The sequence below is a fragment of the Haliotis asinina genome, chromosome 13, assembly GCF_037392515.1.
Source record: "Haliotis asinina isolate JCU_RB_2024 chromosome 13, JCU_Hal_asi_v2, whole genome shotgun sequence".
NCBI classification, from domain to species: domain Eukaryota; kingdom Metazoa; phylum Mollusca; class Gastropoda; order Lepetellida; family Haliotidae; genus Haliotis; species Haliotis asinina.
Genome location: NC_090292.1, coordinates 23,034,978 through 23,054,991, shown reverse-complemented (window position 1 = coordinate 23,054,991; position 20,014 = coordinate 23,034,978). Strand labels below are relative to the sequence as shown.

General features: G+C 48.5%; 1 protein-coding gene across 1 annotated transcript; it reads right to left on the bottom strand.

The window, feature by feature from the left end:
* Positions 1-3,612: 3,612 nt before the first annotated feature.
* LOC137259430 (uncharacterized) lies at positions 3,613-5,754 on the bottom strand. Its single transcript, XM_067797089.1, has 3 exons — positions 5,435-5,754; positions 4,156-5,325; positions 3,613-4,015 (listed from the first exon to the last, which is right to left on the bottom strand). The coding sequence occupies exons 1-3, from the start codon at positions 5,752-5,754 to the stop codon at positions 3,613-3,615; spliced, it is 1,893 nt and encodes a 630-aa protein (XP_067653190.1).
* Between the last annotated feature and the right edge of the window lie 14,260 nt (positions 5,755-20,014).

Sequence of the window (20,014 nt, the reverse complement as noted above, 5' to 3'; positions counted from 1 at the left end):
AGTTCATTATTTAATGAAGGTTACAGAGTAACAAACTAGAATGCAATGAACCATAACATTTGCTGTTTTAACACGTCGGTGTTTTGGGAGGTCGGCGTTTTGGGAAGACACCTCCCACTAGTGATATCCTCTTTGGACTGAAGTTGTTTATTTTAAGAGTAAGAGGATTATAAGGCATGCTCAACTGGGTTTGGTCGTTTAACTAATCCCACACAGCCATCACCAGCAGAGGGAATGATTTACACATCTCATATTTTTTGTGCTTAATTATTGTGTTTGTTTTTTATTGAAAAAAAAAAAATGAAATGCGATTGTGAACAGCTTTACAGTCTAAATCGACGCCGGTACCATACAACATACAATACAAAATTTAAATGTAGCATGTGTTGTCACATATGTATATAAATTTGAATTACAAACATGGGTAAAGCTTGAAGACAATCTTATATGGAAATAGTGAATTATCTGATCTAAATAATCTGTCCATCTTAAGATCTGCCTACCTCTTCGTCACTTCCTCTTTTAGATTTGATACTAAATATGATTGAAGAATTAACCTCGTGGTTTGTCATATGATAATCTTGTAATAGAACTTTGGTTTATTTACCTTTGTAAAGTGCATTCCACACATACAAACTAATTGTATTAATATAGAGCATTTATGAGAATGTTATTGGTAAGGTAATTATTTTTGGTGTTTTGATAGTAAAATAATGGATGCTCACCGAAGTAACCATAGACTAAAGACAAAAAACATATTCAAGCAGAAAGGAAGACCATGACAGGGTATGGAAAAGTTTTTTCCCATCTTGTTGAGTCAGTTGTGTATAAATGAACTATCACTGTTGACACTGATGATGTATGATTGTGTAACACTTTAAGAATTTCTTATATTTGCGAAAGTTACCAAATGCAAAACAGAGTGTACAGTTATGTAAGTTATGTTTTATGTATGAATGATAAAATTAAAAAAATTATGTACGCCGAACATAAACAAAGAAATGATAGACCGACACGCACCATTTAAATATTCTGTAACATACTTCTTGTAAATGATGATATAAATCTGGTTACACAATGATTTGTATTAATTCATTTGAGTATTTGCTCCAATCCACACGTATTGACATCACAACCAATTATCTATTGACATGTTTATGAGATTTCTTGAATACGCCAAGTGCATAACACCGTTAATGAACATCAACATAAAAGGTCTAGTGACAGGTGTTATTTTGAGAATGCATATAGTTCCCACAGAGTAGAGTGGTAAAATCACCGGAATGAGCTTGGGATGATGATCTCGAACAAAGGCAAGACATCTGTTTTAAAAGTCACAAGTACTTGGTATATAGATCAATGCTGGCCGTACACATCAACTTTCATGTTTTCATGCACCAGACGCAGTTGCATTGATATAAAGCACAAATGGACTGTACAAATTATGGCTTATTCCTTTCCATTATTCCATTCAGTTTTCATGAATAAATATGTCACATGCAAGATCTATTATGCATATCAACAATAAGAACTCTAACAGAACAAAAAAAAATAAATTAGTAAGTATACAGAGAAATGGCAAACTTGAAAGAAGTAGTGGTAAAATCCTTCCTGAATTTACAAAAGTTTACAAGCCTTGTAAATGTTTGTAAATATGACATTTAAATTTTGTAAATTTTTTGTAAATCACCATTTTTTTTCTTGTGTATGACTGCAATATTGCCGATGTGACGTTAAATATTAACTCACTCACTCACTCCATCACAAGGGATAAATATTTTACAGTTACAACAATTAAGGATCTGTTTACCAGCGTTAGTTCTCTTTTAATTATTTTTTTAAAAAGAAATTGATTTTCGGTTGAATTTTGAATAATATGTTTTTGTAAATAGATGTATTTTAACTATTGGTTGTTTAGATTAGTAACTTGAATTGTTAGTGGCTGTAAACTCAAAGTGGGTTGAAGCATTGTAAAATTATTGTCCTCCTGAGAGGGTACGTAAGTCCAAAATCTGTGAGGTTAGTGTGCACTTTCAACGCTTTTTAAGCATAGAATTCGTGTTATTTCAATTTTGGCTAACTTTTCGTGCAAGCGCCAGCAGCTGAAGGGATGATGTAAATCCAACTGGGGTCCATGTGAGTAACAAAGGTATTGTAAGTCCCCATGGTCCCTCGTGTGGTGATCTAGCTTCGGTTGTTGGCGTTATATAGCCTGTTTATATATTATAATGTGTAAACAGTGGTATTAGTGTTAACTTTCCATGCTAGTTTTAATTCAAATGGTGAAATTCTATAACATTTTTGATTAAATGTCATTTTTTATACTTACCTGGTAGAAAGCCAACAATGCCCACGTGAGTGGCGCTTACTCAATTTCTCTCATAACACAGTCTACAAAAAGTAGAGACGCGAGGTCAACATACGGGCGGTAGGTCACCCAGGTCACGAGATGACCTGGACACGTCATTCCCTTACCCAGCGAGGCAGACAACAAAACCCTCAGGAGGGGAGGCTGGGCGGGAACTCCCGACTGTTGGCTTTCTACCAGGTAAGTATAAAAATGACATTTAATCAAAAATGTTATATTTTTTACATACTTATCAGGTAAGAAAGCCAACAATGCCCAGAATGGCACAGAGGCGGAGGGCTGAGAGCGTGGACGCGAGACCTCGCCCGTGCGTCTCTACGTAAAGAGGAACCAAGAAACCCTGAGGAGAGCGATCCACCGGCATCCGCCTCCGCACTATAGGGCGGGTAGGACACCAACCGCTGTCCGGACATCTCCGATAAGGAGGAGGGATCGGCCGACAACCCCGGAAGGGAAACCCAACACGAGAAAAGACAGCTCAACACTGAAGGAGTGGAGAGAAGCAACAGAAAAGTTTATTTGAGGCAAAAAGGGTGTGTAGCTGAGGTCCCCAGCTTGGCACCATACGAGAGGCGGGGGAGTGTAGGCCACCTAAAGAGGAGCAGCCCCGCGCCGAATTAAAGGGTAAGGACCCCCCGTTCTTTGCTGGGCAAAGACCTGGGGTCCTAGCCTTGAAATGCCCGCCAGATCCTCGTTGGAGAGGGTTCGTAAATAGTGGTTGGCGAACACCAAGCCAGACTTCCAGAAGCAGCCCGCCATGATGTCCGCCACCGCAATGTTGCGGTGATAAGCCATGGTGGCCGAGACGGCCCTGATCTCGTGTGGGTTGGTTCGAGTCGGAAGAGGTCTGTCCTGGCCTTTGTAGGCCTCTATGATGGCCGACCGAAGGTATACCCCAAGAGCTCTCCGATCAATCTCCCTTTTGCTCCTCTGGGAGTGAGGGAGGAAGAGCCTCCGCCGCCCCTGCCTAAGGGAGCGGGTACGGTCGGTATACACTCGGAGAGCCCTGACAGGGCAGAGAGAGAGTGCTCCCTCCTCCGTCGGGTGTACCAACGGCCCTAAGGAAGGGATGTGGAAGGTACGTCCCAGTTCGTCTGCCTGTTGGTTCTTGCAAACGAAGTCGGGGGCGAGGCCCAAGGACGCCGATCCTCCATCCGTGGCCTCAAATCTCAGGAGATCCGCCTGAAGAGCGTGAAGCTCCGATATTCGGGCCGCCGAGGCCATGGCCACTAGAAAGGTGGTCTTCACCGTGACGCGGAGGAGGGGAGCCTCTTCCAGAGGCTCATAAAAATCTGACTTGAGGTGGTCAAGGACCACTGCCAGATCCCACTCAGGAGCCCTCGACCCTCCGCCTGTCGGAAAGACTTGATGAGCTCCCTCAGTACAGAAATGTCCAGTCCCAGCGACCTCTTCCTTATAACGGACATGATAGCCGCCAGATTGGTGTTAATGGAGGAGGCCTTGAGCCCTCGAACGTTGCGCAAGTGAACCAGATAATCAGCTATCTGGGGAAGAGTGGCAGAACCGGCCTCAACGCCGTTGTCTTCACAGAAGGAGGAAAAGGAACCCCACTGGAAGTCGTAGAGCTTCTGCGTGGTTTTCCTCTGTGAGGCTACTCTCTTGGAGTATCCACTGTTCCTGAGCCCCCTTTGAATACAAGCCAAACGTGCAGATCGAATACCTGAGGGTTTTCATGAACACGGCCGCTTGGCTTGCTTATGAGAAGGTCCCTCCGGTGAGGGATCTGAACGGGATCCTGCAGACAGAGTCTGCGAAGGGGAACGAACCAGGGCCGGGCAGGCCACATGGGAGCCACCAGAAGCAGTCTGATGGACTTGGTGTTCTGAAGCTTGGCCACTACCTGTGCTAGAACCGCTGGGGGAGGGAAGGCATAAGCGTCCATCCCTTCCCACTCTAACGACAGTGCATCGACGGCCCAGGCCGCTGGGTCCGGCACGGGGGATACATAGATCGGGAGCTGGCAGTTCAGCCTGGTGGCAAACAGATCCAACATGGGCCTGCCGAACTGGAGACAGAGGGACTGAAACGTCCGCGGGTTCAGTTGCCACTCTGTCGAAGGAGGCGCGTCCGGCCGGGAGAGAACATCTGCCAGGACGTTCTTGGCTCCTGGAATGTGAACTGCACGGATGCTCAGGCAGAGCCTGTCTACCAGTTCGAACAGGCGGAGGGTCAGGTCTAGGAGAGGAGTGGCTCTGGTGGAGCCTTGACGGTTGATCGTCCAGGCTGCGACTGAGCTGTCCGTGTGGACCAGTAAGGTCTGGTGCCTGAGGGGAACGGACCAATGGAGGATGGCAAGTCGTACGGCGTCCAACTCCAGCACATTGATGTGCCGGTCCTGCTGGGTTGCTGACCAGGTACCTGCCGTCTGGTCCGACCCCAAGTGAGCGCCCCATCCTTGGGTGGAGGCGTCCACGAAAAGGTGACTGGTCGGGAGAGGTGTCCTTAGGGGAACTCCTTTGAGGACGTTGTCGTCCACTTGCCACCAGGTGAGGAAGTGTCTGAGGTGAGGTGGGAGACTTATTGGGTGAAGACAGTGGGTCTCCCTGACGTGCTCGTTGAGGAACACCTGAAGAGGTCGGAGCATCAGCCTCCCCCTTATGGTTAGGTCCTGGGCTGACGTCAGGAGGCCCAATATCCGCTGCCACTGCCTGAGGGACAGGGGCTCTGATAGTGCCCGAGTCATCAGGGGCGCTAGCCTGGTCATCCGCTCCTTGGGTACAAAAGCCTTGAAGGCTACTGTATCCAGTATGGCACCTAGGTATTGGAGAGAGGTGGTTGGTACCAGGTCCGACTTCTCCAGGTTCACTAGCCACCCTAGGCGTCGAAGGAGGTGGATGACGAGGTCCCATTGCGCCTCGAGAATGGAGGGCGAAGGGTTGTGAGCGAACCCAATCGTCCAGGTACATAAGGAATTGGACCTGGAGTTCGTGGAGGAACTGGACGATGGGTTGGGTCACACGAGTGAACAGCCATGGGGCAGAGGAAATCCCGAACGGGAGGACATTCCACTGAAAGTGCCTGTCCCCCAGGACGAAACGGAGGTACCTGCGATCCGCCAAGTGAATGGGGATGTGCAGGTACGCATCCTGGAGGTCGAGGGACACCATGTAGTCCGAGGGCTCCAGTAACCGCATGGCTGATGGAACAGTCAAGAGTCGAAAATATGGCGGCTGTTCGAGGTAGGAGGAGTTGAACTCCTTCAAGTCGTGAATCAGCCGCCATTTCCCCGAGCTGCGTTTGGGCCTGACAAAAACGGGGGAATAGAACCCGGGAGTCCGATCCTGGAGGGGGATTTCCTGAACTGCCCCCTTGGAGACTAGAGACTCCACCTGCTCTAAGGTGAGTTGGAACCTGACCGAGTCCATCGGACGTTCCACTGGAGAGCAGGTTAGAGGGGGCGGAGAGGAGATCGGGATGCGGAAGCCACGCTCCAGGATCCGACACACGAATGGGTCTAGTCCTAGCTGACGCCAGTTTGGGACAAAGAGGTTCAAGCGGCCGCCAACGGGTCCATCGAATGGAGGAATGATAGGTGGCAGAAGGATTGGCGGGCACCAAGAGTCACTTCTTCTTGGACGTCCACTTGCCCTTGTTCCGCTTCCGCGGAGTGCCCTTGCTGGGGGTTTGGAATCCCTGGTTAGCCTGGCTGGGCTGGTTGGACTGGTTCGTGGGTCCTCGGCCACGACCTCCGAACCGAAAGTCCACCTTCCCTGTCCGCTTCCTAGGAGTGGATTGGTCTGCTGGAGGACCTCCATGACGCTTGCGGGGGGTGGAGCCTGCTGAGGGTCCGCCACCCGTCATGATCCAATTGGTTAGGTCCTGCTGCTGGATCTCATGGCGAGTGCGGAGAGCTTCTGGGATTTCCCCCGCGAACAAGGTGTCTGCCGACACTGAGGCGTGACGGAGGGAGTCCCTAATCTCCGCAGGGAGATTAGTGCGCCCCAGGAAGCCTTCCCGTCTGAGGTTGGTAATGGCAGCTGAAATCCTAGCAGCCCACTGGGTGACTTGTGCCACTCCGCCAGCTACCGCTCCAAATGCCCTATACAGAGGTTCCTCACCCTGTTCCATCCCTGCCTCCTTGGCGAAAGTGGCCATAGCTTGGCAGGCGTGAGCAACATAGTTGCTCAGCCCCACAATGGATCTGGCCTCCTTGTCCAAATGGATAAGGTGATTGTCCGACACCTTGTGGGGTACCCCAGCAGAAGCAACACGAGAGATATCGGGATCCAAGGAGGGAGGATCTAAAGGAATGGGCGAGTTCGCCACTGGAAGCCTGATCCTCTGTTTGTCTGAGAGGAGGAGCTGAGGGGTAAGGCGACCTGGTCCGGCGGTGGCAACAGCCTCCTTCAGTTCCTTAGCGGCTGCTTCAAGGAAGCGGTGCGGAGGGAGGACTTTCCGAGGGGAGAGAACACAGTCTTCAGGGCAGAAAGACTCGCCTCTCGCCCTAGAAGCGGCAGAAGGTTGATCGTCCACCTCCGCCAACACCACACCGGTGTATTCCGCAATTGCCTCCAGTCTAGACGCAGAGTCAGAGACTGGAGGGTTAGGCTCTGGGAGGACAGGGTCGCTGTCATCCCCCACCTCCTCCGGGAGGATAGGAATAAGTGGAGGGTCTCTTGTGTTAATGAACTCCCTAGAGGGGGAGGACCTGGGAGAAGGAGAGCGCCTCGGGGAGTGAACAGGCGTCCGCCTCCGGAGGCGGAGCGGAGAGGAGGGTTCCCGCGGAACGAGCCGATGTGGGCGGACCAAGGCGTTGATCAAGGATGGACTCCACTAACCCTTTAACGGAAAGGAGAAGCCTCTCTGAGCGAACCTGCTCCCTGTTACGAGACTTCTTCGCTTTTTTCTCCTTCCTTCTCTTCTTCTCCTTCCTCCCCTCCGGTGATACTGCTACGTCCTCCCTCAGGAGGGGCCGAGAGGGAGAGACGGAACGGGAGCGAGTATCGCTCCCCTCTGGCATAGTCCTGATGGGGTCCGACTCCATTCCTGACTGAGAGTCGAACTCCTCCGCCTCCTCGTGAATAACTAACTCCTCTGATGCGGAGGGAGAAGGAGGGCGGATGGGAGAGCGAGGCACCGATCGTCTAGATGACGCCGAAGACACTGGCGAACCTGCGGAAGGCGCTGCCTTCTTCCGATGAGACTCCCTCTCGCTCTTCCTAAGTACTGCCAGGTACTGACGAAAGTCCCGCTTAGAGAGGACCTCACACTCTGCACAAGTGTTATCCGCAGCGCAGGGACTCTTGCAAAGCCTACACAATGTGTGAGGATCCCACTTAGCCGACTTCCTAGTGCCGCACTGAGTGCAGAAGGAGGCGAATACCATGGTGGAACGCACGACAGGGTACGCTGCCGAGGGGTGACGGCAGAGTAAACTCCTATACGAGGAGGATAGGCACGTCATAAGCGAAAGGTCCGACCAGGCGGAAGGTTCGCCTGTCCTCCGCCTCTCCGTCAAGGCGAAAGGTCCGCCAATGCTCCTCTACACCACACAGGGGTTGAGGGGAACGACAGAAGAATCTCCTAGCGAAGGGTCCGCCTAGGCGGAGGGTCCGCCTGACCTCCGCTACTGCGCACAAAGGCGCAGGTGAACGATAGTTAAGGAACCCCTAACGAAAGGTCCGCTCGGGCGAAGGGTTCGCCTATCCGCCAATCCGCCTATCCGCCAGCGAGTAACGCGGAAGCCCGACAAGGGTCCGAGTGCACGAGCCACACAAGCGTGAACCGAGACACAATCGGGACACCCGTGAAGCACGTGCAAGTGGGACGACGGCCGACGACCCACAAACTGCTGGCAAGAAAGAAAAAATCAGCTAGTCGCAGATAATGAAAAACACCTAAAAGCGACTAGAATGATGATAGTAGAGAGAGAGGGAGCGAAATATAGAAAAATGCAATAAACAAAGCACACACTTAACTAGAATCCAGTAGAGCGGCCAAGCAACACGTCTTGACTCGCTCGTCTCTAGTAAGGGAATGACGTGTCCAGGTCATCTCGTGACCTGGGTGACCTACCGCCCGTATGTTGACCTCGCGTCTCTACTTTTTGTAGACTGTGTTATGAGAGAAATTGAGTAAGCGCCACTCACGTGGGCATTGTTGGCTTTTTTACCTGATAAGTATGTAAAAAATAGCTGTTTTACCATATGCATATGTTTCATTTAAATGTTAGGTGTTGTCACGTTATGGCTGAGATATTGCCAATGTGACGTTAAATATTGACACACTCACTAATTCATGTAGCCATTGCATTTGTGAAAGAATTACATTTACCAACTGAATTCTAAATAGATAAATATTTTACTACTGGAAGTTTAAATTCGTAACTGTGGTTGTTAGTGGCTGTATCTCAAAGGTGGTTGAAGTACTGTCAAACTATTGTCCTCCTGAGAGGGTACTATGTCCACAAACATTCAAAGTGAATTCAAACTTTTTGACGTTTTTAAGCGTAGAATAATTGTCTTTTCGGATTTCCCAAATTGCTGACGGCTGAGGGGATCATGTTCTACTTGTTTTGCTGTCCATTGTCGACAGGTTTTTATAATACCCATACCCAGTGTTATGTTCCCGTCACGATATGGCTGGAATATTGCCCATGTGAGGTTAAATATTAACTCGAGTAGTATATACAATGGGGGTTTTAAAACACTTTCAAGAAAAGTCTCTACAAAGCCTTATTTAGTAAATAAGGCTTTGGTGGGGCCCTTAGCTCTTGCTACTATTACCCCTACTACTTAACGTGTGTTGGAGGTAACACTGTGCCGTACGGTACGATCAATAATTCTTCTCTTACAAACCCCCTACCCGGCCCATTCCTCAAGTAGTACAAGTTAGGTTCGTCGGCTTTCATATCCACTTTATCTATGTTGTAAGTTTTGACTGACCATATAGGATCGGTGGCCCGCTTACGGCTATCACCCTCGTGTTCCCCCGGCTGGTATAGATACCTCACTAGGGCCCTATCTGGTATCTGTTTCTCCTTCCCACGCAATGGAGCGGCCGACTCTGCAACTATTGATTTTAGTTTGATAGCGTCTGCCGGTTTCTTACCGGTGAGACGGGTGACTTCATGGTTGATTGCCGACACCACCTTGGGTAACCTCGTGACCCATTCAGTCGATCCTTCTTAACCCCCTTAGCCTTCCGGATCTCACTATTGTCGGCTTTCAGTATGGAGTACATCTTAGGTCTCAAACCTATGTACTCGGCTATGGGCGTGCCAGCACACTCGTCCTTCATCTTACCTAGGACCTTTTTATTTACCGTACTGTGTATGGCATGGGTCTTAGGGTAGTCGCTGGTGTCGTATAAATCGAGGTGTTTTTTCATGTCCTCGTACACGTCCTCGGTTCGAATCTCCATCAGCAGGGAATCCGTGTCAGTGTACAGCACTTCACACCTGTCACCGTACTGTTTCTTGAGCTCGTTGTAGTAAAAGTCGTACATCAGGTGTTTGGATAAATCGAGGATGCTCATCCCCACGTAAACAGGCCGGTTGAATTTTATGTGGCTTTTCTTCATGTGTAGGGCAACCAGGTTGTCTGTGAATATCTTACTACAGTTGAATGCCGGACTGGCTATCAATCTCCTGAGCTTGTCTTCCTCACTCGACCGAACCAGCTTCACGGTCACGCGTTTCCTCAGGTTCTCCATAGTCTTACCAAACACTGAGTTGTTCATGAGCTTGTAGAGATTTTTCTCAAAATCACTGGTGGCTTTTTTTCGTAGGTCTGTGTTCATTCTGATGTAGGGCTCCATCCATGGGCTCTGGTCGAACATGAGCACCCTGTGTATTTTGGTCAGCCTCATACCCAACGACAGGTACAGCTGTAGGTTGCGATAGTGAACGATGTACTTGGTCTTATTCATTAAGTTAGGCACGAGTTTTTCAACGTCTGTCACACGCCAACCTAACAAGTTATGTTGGTACTCAGACATCCAGTCTGGGTTAACCCTCATACGTTCGGGGGCCAGGGGGTAGCTGTTGTGCGATGTGTGTAATTCCTTGGTATACTCTAAGTCAACCTCGAGGATATAACCTTTGTTCGAATCTGGTGCAACCCCCATAACATCAACGTGGGGTACCCATTCAAATCCCCCTGTAGGTAGATACTGGCTCATGGCCCAGCCGTACAGGTTGTTTGCGTCCAGGTAGAGAATGTGATTGGTTGGCTTGTTAGGATCGTAACCTTTCACGTATTGATTATTTGCTTTAGCGTATCGTTTGGATGCCATGGAAATCCCACCTCGCAAGCCTTTCTCAATGAATAGGTGCATGTCGTAATCTGTGAGCAATTCCAAATTAACTCCGGTCTTTTTAAGCAAGGCGTCCCACGACAGACCTGGGCTGGTGTAATACCATGCGGGGTCGAGTTTATACTGCTTGAAACACGTTCGCCTAAACGTCTCAAACACGTCGGCTAACAGCAGTACATCTGTCCTCAAGTACAGGTCGTGATAATCACCCAGGTTCTTACAACCCAGTTTATTCCATACGTTAGTCGCGTGCGAGTAATCATCTCGTGAGACGGACGCCTCATTCAGCTTGCTATAAAAGCAGTCAATAGGGGGTAGTCTGGTCTCGGTGAACTTGACCCAACTATCCATGTACTCATAGGGGTACACACCCTTCCTCATAAGCAGGGGTCTAGTCTCGGCGTCTGTGTATCGATCGGTGATAGGGAAGGTATTGTTGGCCTTGACCAGACTGTCGAGTGACGACAGGAGGAACTGAAACGAGTCAATGAACCTAAGTCCGTTTAAGCTGAAGGAGATGTATCTCTCCATGTTGTTGGGGATGCACGTTATATTACCATCGATTTTCGCGCTGGCCTGCATGATCAAGTGTGAGTCGTACCCTCTCAAGTTGTGAAAGACAACGGGGATGTTTATTGTCTTAGGGTTGATTTTAAGCTTGAGGTTGCACGCACTGTGAGCGGCGCCTCTATACTTACCAGTTATGTGGCAGTGATCTCTCACCGAATCACCGTTAAGTGGTGAGTCACACACGTGACAGTTAGTGCTACTAGCGTGAGCTAGCCTGTCGACTCGGGTCATACGCATGGGAGCGATTCTATACAATGCATTCCTAATAATTTTTTCTTCCTCCTGCAAACACTTTAGAAACCTTTCAGCCGCGTCAGGGCCCCTATACACTACCTGAGCTTTCGTTTCCCCGTCACAACGGACGACAATGTATCCAAACCCACAGGCTTTATGCTCTTGTGTTTTGTGGGTGATGGGAACCTCGCCGGCGGCACCACTGGGGGAATCCCCCACCACCAAGGCTTCGAAGTCGGCGTATATGATATAAGGCACAGACATTTGGTTCTTGTGGTTACTGAATTTTAGGATATTATCACCTTCCTTAGGCATGTCGACTCGTATGGCCGTCTGCCCCACACCTTGACAATCATCCCGGTGGGATTCTAATAAATCAGCTCGTGTGAAGCCATGTAGGCATCGTTCACAGAAGTGGGTCTTTTCTCTGTGTGCCGATTGGTCATACAACAGCCTGCTAAAGTGTTTTATCCATGTGTAGTGATACTTGTCACGTCGCTGGATCATGAATATATTGATAACTTGGCGATCCTTCACCGGGCTGACCCTGTGTACTATTGTTGTGTTACCTTCGTGCCCAAAGACATTTATAGCCAGATTATTCTGTTTTTCTACTTTAGTGATCTGGGATATGGGGGTGGGTTCATCCATACCATCCCAGTTGAGCCCATCTTCCTGAGGATAATTAGAAGACCTGTTCGGATTAGTGTCAGCTGGAAATAAGGCTGACCTGATAGCTAACCTCAGGCAATCGTTTCCTCTATTCTTAACGTTTACTATGGCATGTTTGTTCCTATAGTAGGGGGGCAAGGCTAGGTATGACCCGCCTCTGAATGGCACGTAGTTAGCTATGTCTAGATAGACATTATCGATTTTATCTACAGCCCACCCGGACCCCAAGTGTGTGTAGCGTTCTAGGTATTCTCGTATCTGCTGAAAACTGGTATCGATTGATGCGTCAATGGTCTCTGTATGTGTGACAACCTCTTGTTTACCTCGGAAGTAAGGCTGAACATATTCAGTGGTACTCACAACCTGCTTATCGAGCGACATTTTCACTGTGATCTGAAACTTGATACTTCCTAGATTATTTAGTTCCTGGTTGACCTTATCAGCTATCAGAGGCTTGATATCTGTAATGTCTATGTTTCTATCAACGTGCATGCGCCAACCTCTCAAATAGTTGCCTACAGCGCGCTCAGTGCGCACGAACTGTAGGTCAATAGCTCTATTCTGTCGTAATAATTCTACAAGCTGTGGTTTCCTCATACGGGAATATCCGCCTAAAACAAAATCGTGTGCCTCGGCTTTAAGTTGTTTTACAGTGGGAACGGGGGCATGTGATAACAATGCGGTTAACCCGGCTCTCCCCAGGTTTGAAAAACCCGTGTATCCAAGCTGTTTTGCTTGAGCTTTTAATTGTTTTACCGTAGGAGGGGCTTCTAAACCTAGTAATCTCAACAATGCTGACTTCCGCATTCGAGAATACCCGATCACACCTCTCTGTTTTGCGACCCGCTTAAGCTCGCGTACAGTAGTCATAGTGTTTACACCTAACATAACCAATGTCTAATTGGGTCACAGTAAAGGGAGGTAACCCTTGATAAAAAATATGTGGCTGTTCCTTGTGCATGTATATGAGTAAAATATTTATTTGGAGTCTATCTTGAGCAGTCGCCTACGTTCTTTTATGTAGCCCTTTTTATTCTCGTAGATGAGTTGATGTCTGACTACGTTCGCTCCGTGAGCTTTACATAGACAGTAGTGTCCTTTAACCCCGATACCACACACAGAACACGTGTAGTTAGGACTTCCCATATGGAAACAACAGAATCCCTGATTCCTGCATTTCCTACCACAGGCCTCGGTCTTCCCCATAAGTATGTATTCGCATCGGTATGGAGCGGGTCTCATGTTTACTTATATAGGTATTTAATTTAATTGCTTCGCAACCAACGCAGTAGCTGCTATACCCAACACTATGAAGCCCAGTTCATGATTCATTTGTCCCTTGGATGGTGTGTAGTACTGAGCGAGTGTGGGTTTATTGAGCGGTTCCAATCGTTTACCAGTTAGTAGGTAGTATTCTTTCATTGCTTCATCGGCATCGTTGAATGTTTGAACGGCATGGTTTTCACGCTGGAGTTGTTTGTTAATAAAATCGATCCTCTGGAGGCGTTTTTTAGCGTACTCGGCCTGTGCCTTTTGTAAGTTCTCAGTAGCGAGATCGTGCCGCTTCCTTTCTTCCTGTATTTCAGCCGCGTGATCATCTCGTAGTTTCGAGAAGAGGAAATTACTCCCGGAAAATGCCAGGGCATTCACTAACGCCCCACCGACCATCATAGCTATCATGGCCATCCTATATTTATTTCATTATATTATCAGGTATTATCCCTTGTTTTACTAGGATGTCTTTTGTGGCCATCGCCATACCAAGGTTCATTATGAGCATACCCATATCCTGCAGGTTGAAATCTAGCTTGATAGTTGGTTGTTTAAGCACCATTTTAGTCAACCGAGCGTACCCTACTGCTAGACTGGCGACCACTGTGGCGTGGTATGCGTCGTTGACGAACGTTTTCCCCTCAGACATTATGTATATATAAAAATATTTTAAATTATAACATGATATGCGGGTCGACAGTGGGGGTTACCACCTCACAGTTGGGGGGTACCACCTCACGGTGAGGGTTTCCCTCACGTGTATATAACCACGAGATAGCCAAGGCAGCAGTTACGCCTACAACCAACAACAGTCGGGTTGGGTTGGTCACTGTAATAATTTTATGTTGGTTACACCACCGTTTTTTACCGGCAGCTACTCTCTTAGGATTCTTCTGCCTGGTTACTGTTGGGGGTTCCTGTGAAGGGGTCACTTCCCCCACTGGTTCCCTGGTCTCCACCGTCACCTCGGGAGGGGTTTCCCTCACTGTGGGGGGTACCCCCACCGTCACCTCGGGAGCAGCATCCATCTATACTATTATTATTATTTTTTCTCTCAAATTGACAATGCTTTGCCGTGATAATCGCCGCCGTCACTGGAGCCAACAACATACCATATTTGTGGTACAGCCCGCAGCTGATAGAACTCACGGCGTGTTCGATAAAAGGGTCTTTCTCGAGGTCCTCCTACAGGTAAAGTCGGCGCTCTGGTGGAATGGGAAGGAAGTATGATACAATACCGGTGTATATCTGGGTCATAGCCGATCCTATTGTCTTTGTCATTTCTGCTCCGAGCCGGGACTCTAGCGTACAGCTTATCGATTTCTTCGGCTGACATTTTGTGAATTTTATCCGGAGTGTAGTCTCCAAAGTAATGTTTGGCTTTGCCGCCAACAGCCAACGCCACCAGTTTCTCTCGCTTATCATCAGTGGGGGTACCCTCCACCAACAATTGTTCGAGCAATTCCTCACACTCCATCTTATAATATAACAAGTAAGATTTAGTTTTAACTATATAATACCCGATGCAGCAAAAACACAGAGAAATGAAGGTTAAGTTGCACACGACAAACACTTCAAATATCATAGCTATACTTAGTATTTGCTTAGCTTTAGCTTAGCTTTGCTTAGCTTTGCTTAGCTTTGCTTAGCTTTGCTTAGCTTTAGCTTAGCTTTGCTTAGCTTTAGCACACCCTATATGCTACTGGTTGGTCGGTCTTGAGCACGAGCTTAGCGTGTTTAGTTTCAGCGAGCTGTTTCTTCACCCGTTCCCGTTCTAATTTGCTCATCACATCGTTCTCTCTCAAACACTCCTCGAACGAATCCCTGTCCTTGCAGTGAAATAAGGCCACCCATCGCGTCTGCTCCCTGAGGTCTTTCAACACCGAGTTGAACTTCTGCGTTAGCACCCAGACGCTGTGATTTGCATGCCGGCCGGAGAAGGCCAGGTACGATAGCATGTCTCTCTTTTTTGTTATCTCGCGATTAGCGCTGCAGTCGTCCAGTATAAACAGCGTCGGTTCCCCTTTAAATTTCTCGTGAAGAGCTTTCAACCAGTCCTGCAGGCGTGTTCCAGGGTCGATTTTGTGTACGTCCGGGTCCGTCATCACCCAAGGTCGCGCGTACGTTTTATTCATGCTCAGAGTAGGGCACATGATAACGATGTTATCGAACACATCCTTGTAGTAACCCTCCAACATATCCAACACGAAAACGGTCTTCCCACAGCCAGTCTGCCCGCACACTATGGCGCAGTGTGGGTCAGTGGGCAGGTCAATAGATGGCTTGCACGAATCTCCCATTGTCTATATTAAGTTGCGCGTCCATAATAACCTACAGATATAATTTCAACTTACCAGCGGGTTGAGCCTTCTTAGTAATCTGGATGGTTATCCCTTTGCTGCCGTTATCTATACGACGCCCGCTACCGTGCAGTTTATCATCATCCGTGGATCGCATGTCCAACCATAGGGCGTACTTGGTGGTCAGGTATTCACCGATCTGCACGGAGCCTAGGTCCAGGTCCTTTGTTATATAATCCCCCACTGGTAGCTTTTTTATCTCATCCCACTGCTGGTGTGGTCTCATACCATGACTGAACAGCTGGTTGGGCACGCCCTCGATGGTCACTTCCACCTTTTCAATCTCGGGGTTGAAAAACTTCTCGCTGTCCCTCCGGAATGGCTCGTAATCCTCCACGGGGACGACCAGGATACCTTTCATCGATCGCGCCGGCACGTTCAGGTTGATATTCCACACAGTGTCGCTCTTATCTCGCACGACTGATCTATGTCTCAGTACGCGATCGTACAGGATAGCCATCTTCCCAGAGTACTGGCTTCGAACCTGCCTGGCCAGCTCCGGGCTAGTGACCATGTCGAACTCCAGAGAGATGTTGTCTATGGCATAACTGGCCTCATCACCGTTCGGCGTACGCACTACTTTGCTATAGTCGTTAAACGTGAGCTCGTATTCGAGCCTATCACCCAGCGCGGCCTGGTAAAACGGCGCGTGTCCCGTGAGCAACTCGAAGTCGAGCGGCACGCAGAATCGATTCCCGTATGCTCGAGCGATGGCCTTTTCACCGTCCGATAGCTTGTCTAGCTGGTCTGTCGTGAAGGCATACCCTATGCGCGACCGGGTTGATTTGCTGATACCCTGGTACACATCATTGACTCGTTCTCCCTTGCTTTTCCAGAGATCCCCGTAGCAGTGAAACACGTCGCTGTCGTCGATACTCAGCACCTCGTTACCGCTGATCTTGACGGTCGTTTTCTTGATGATAGCTCGACCCACGTTCCGCACTAGCTCGCGTTTGTCGTTGTCGGAGGTCAACGTGATATTGAACGCCAGTCGAACAGTGCCTGGTACAATGAGGTCATTCTCACCAAGGTTTGGAAATCTAACCAGCAGAGTTTGATTCTGGTCTATCTTGCTGGGATTGTTGGTGATGGTCACCGACTGGCGCACGGCTCTGGCGCCTAATGGCTCTCTCAATCTTCTGAAAGGATCTAATTTTCTGCCGTACATTGTTATATAAATGAAATATATTTTTAATACTAATGGATGAAGACATACCTATGGATGAGATGCCGGGCGATAGTGCCCAGGCATTCGATGATGACCAGGAGACCTCATTCAGTACTGACCTTCTAAAGCAGGCTGTCGACGGTTATTACAACGCATTTGAAAATAGAGACAACATCAAGCCGCCGTGGCGAGACTCTTCCAAGTTTACCATCGATAGCAATGGCACGCTGCGTTTGAAGGCTCGCCCGGAGATCGATCTCATGAATAAACGCACGAGAGAACCGCTTGCCTTATCAACATTGGCCGGTAAACATGGGAGTAAGTTTGTCCAAGATGAACTAGACTTCAGAGATTACGGTGGCGCGCGACCTAAGCAGTATCCTCCGAAGTTAATTCAAAGTCTGGAAGGCATCAGGGATGCCCCATTGGATCAAAACATGACTTATGATATTAAAAAGGTGTTGGCCGACTACAAGAACAAGCCCTTCCCGGGTCTCGAATTTACCTTTCGGGAACTGTGGGGGTTGGACCTGACGATGCAAACCATTCGCGGACATCTCGCGAAAAGCACGGCCAAAATTAGCGTGATAGACGACCACATCGCCTATGAAAAGACCAAACTCGGTGAAACTGAGGACGAGTCTATGAAAGCCACCATCGAGGAACGAATACGTAATTTGGAAGAGGAAAGGCAGACCTGGCTGGAGACAGCGTCCTCCTTCAAAGAAAAGCTTCGATCCCAGGTCAGCCGTGTGTGGGAAACCATCAATCAAGTCCTCTACCGAGACACCACGTTAGCAGACAGGATTCGGTTATTGTTCCGGGAGCAAGGGATCACCATCGTCAGCGTTCTGACTGCATTGGGTTTCATCATATCAACCTTGGTCTTGTCACTGACAGGGGGTACTGTGGGGCCTGCCGGCGGCGGAACCCCAAGTGGGCCGAAGCCCTTCCCGGCATCCTGGGTAGCATCGTCTCGTGGTTGTTGGGCGCTCTGGCTAAAACTGCCACGTGGCTCAGTCAAAACCTGTGGGCAGTCATCGTCGCCGTGGCGGGTCTGGTGTACGTAGCAGCTAAGAAATTTTTAACCAAATAAGTCCCAAAGCTACCCCACCAACCACCAGGGCCGTTTTATTATCGATGTGATTGGAGACCTGAATATGGGGGTGTGTGGGGGGTACCCCCACATGAACTTTAGACTCCGGGGGTGGCGCCACTATACCCGTTTCACGTGGTGGGATGTGTGGGATATAGGGGGTGTTAATATCGGGGTTGATACCCAACTTTTGATCCGCCGTGGCTATGACTATTTTGTTGTTATAACCCACCACTTTTTTTACTCTCAGTTGCATATCACTCGGAGCCATGTACAGCCCCACGCCCAACACGCAATTGACTTTCGATCTGGCGTATTCTAACACGTTTTGGTAACGGTCGATGGCCCGCGGGAGATCAACTGGAGAATTGATAGCATCCTCAACGTTGGCAACGAACTGTTTCTGAGCGTCGTAAGCAGTTCCCTTACCGAGGATGTTGGAACGCGTCATCGACTGCGCACCCAACAGCGCCCACACGTACGTTCGAATCGACTCGTTCAAGCGTATTGTACCAGCACGAGTGAATTCTTTCGATGTTTTTGAGATCATTTTAGTCCAGGCTGTGGCTGCATCAGGATTGGTTTGCTTTATGTAGGTGACATGGATCTTTTCATTCGTTGTGGGACCTGTAAATGTATGACGGCTTGGTTTGTATGTACCATCTGCAGAACCGGCCTGATATGTTCCGGACCTGTAGAAGTACACGAGAACTATACCGAGACCATGGTTAACACCAGGAAGGCGAAAGTCTTTATTCGTTGGAATCTCAAACTCCCCACAAACACGTTCATAAGCGCGTTTATCATAGGGGTTATTCGTCATACTCCACGCTTTATCTTGGGGAAGAGGAGCACTTATTTCCTTCAATATTCGTCTCGTTTGATAATAAATATGAAACAAAATGACTGCCTTACTCAGTTCGTCTATACCGTAGTCTAGTGTCACACCCGACCCTGTCGTCGCACACCACACAGCAAAGTTGAGTTGGTTCTGCCAAAACTGCATTGGGTTTTGATTCCAGTTTACCACCGCCTGCGCGTTATTAACGGTCACGATATAGTTTTCAAAGATATTAATAAAGGTTGTTTTAAACCCCGTACTACCTACCACCATGATTTTCAAGTGTGCTAAGTCCATATTATAATATATAAATTATATATTATAATATGTACATAACACTTCCAGGAATAACGAGCGGTGAGGCCGTTCAGCTGACGCACGCGATCGATAACACGTCAGGCCAACTCGAAGTCGCACTCTGCGATATCACCTACCTACCGCAATGGAGTAACATCAACGCCAGCAACAATAAGCTGTTCGTCAGTGGAACTCGCAGCCAGATAACTGACGGCTACTACAGCGTGTGCTCTCTAAACGACGAGGTCTTCAAACCCCTGGGAGCCGAACTTAAGATGAACGACTCAAACGGCACAGTGGTGTTAATCAACAACGGAAGAACCTCCTTGAGGCTCGTCCGACCATTAGCGAGGATGCTCGGTATGTCTCCTGACGAGATAAAACCAACAACAACCGTCACAGGCACGAAGTTACCCGACCTAGTACCGTACCGAGAGCTGTACATTCATCTCGGTCAGGTGAGCACAACGTACAATATTCAAGGAGGTCACCCTTCCACTATACTGAGAGCAGTGCCGGTGAAAACTGAGAAATACAACGACGGTAGAACCGAGTCGTTTTCACCACGGCAGTATAAGAGATTAACCCAGGGCAACATACCTGAGCTGATAATATCGGTGTTAGATATAAATCATAATCCTGTAAATATAGGATACCTCAGCTTAACGCTTCATGTAAAATGACCAGCGCACAAGGGCCCGGAGTGAAAAAATGCGTCAATATCGGGATCTCCGACCTTGGAGACACGCGCGGTTTCGACGCTCCCGGAGTAGATGGTAAATCGTACGCCTTGCAACTGAAAAACAACATTTACAAACGCGTTGAAGTCCCCTCCGGTGGAACCCTAAGTGATATAGTA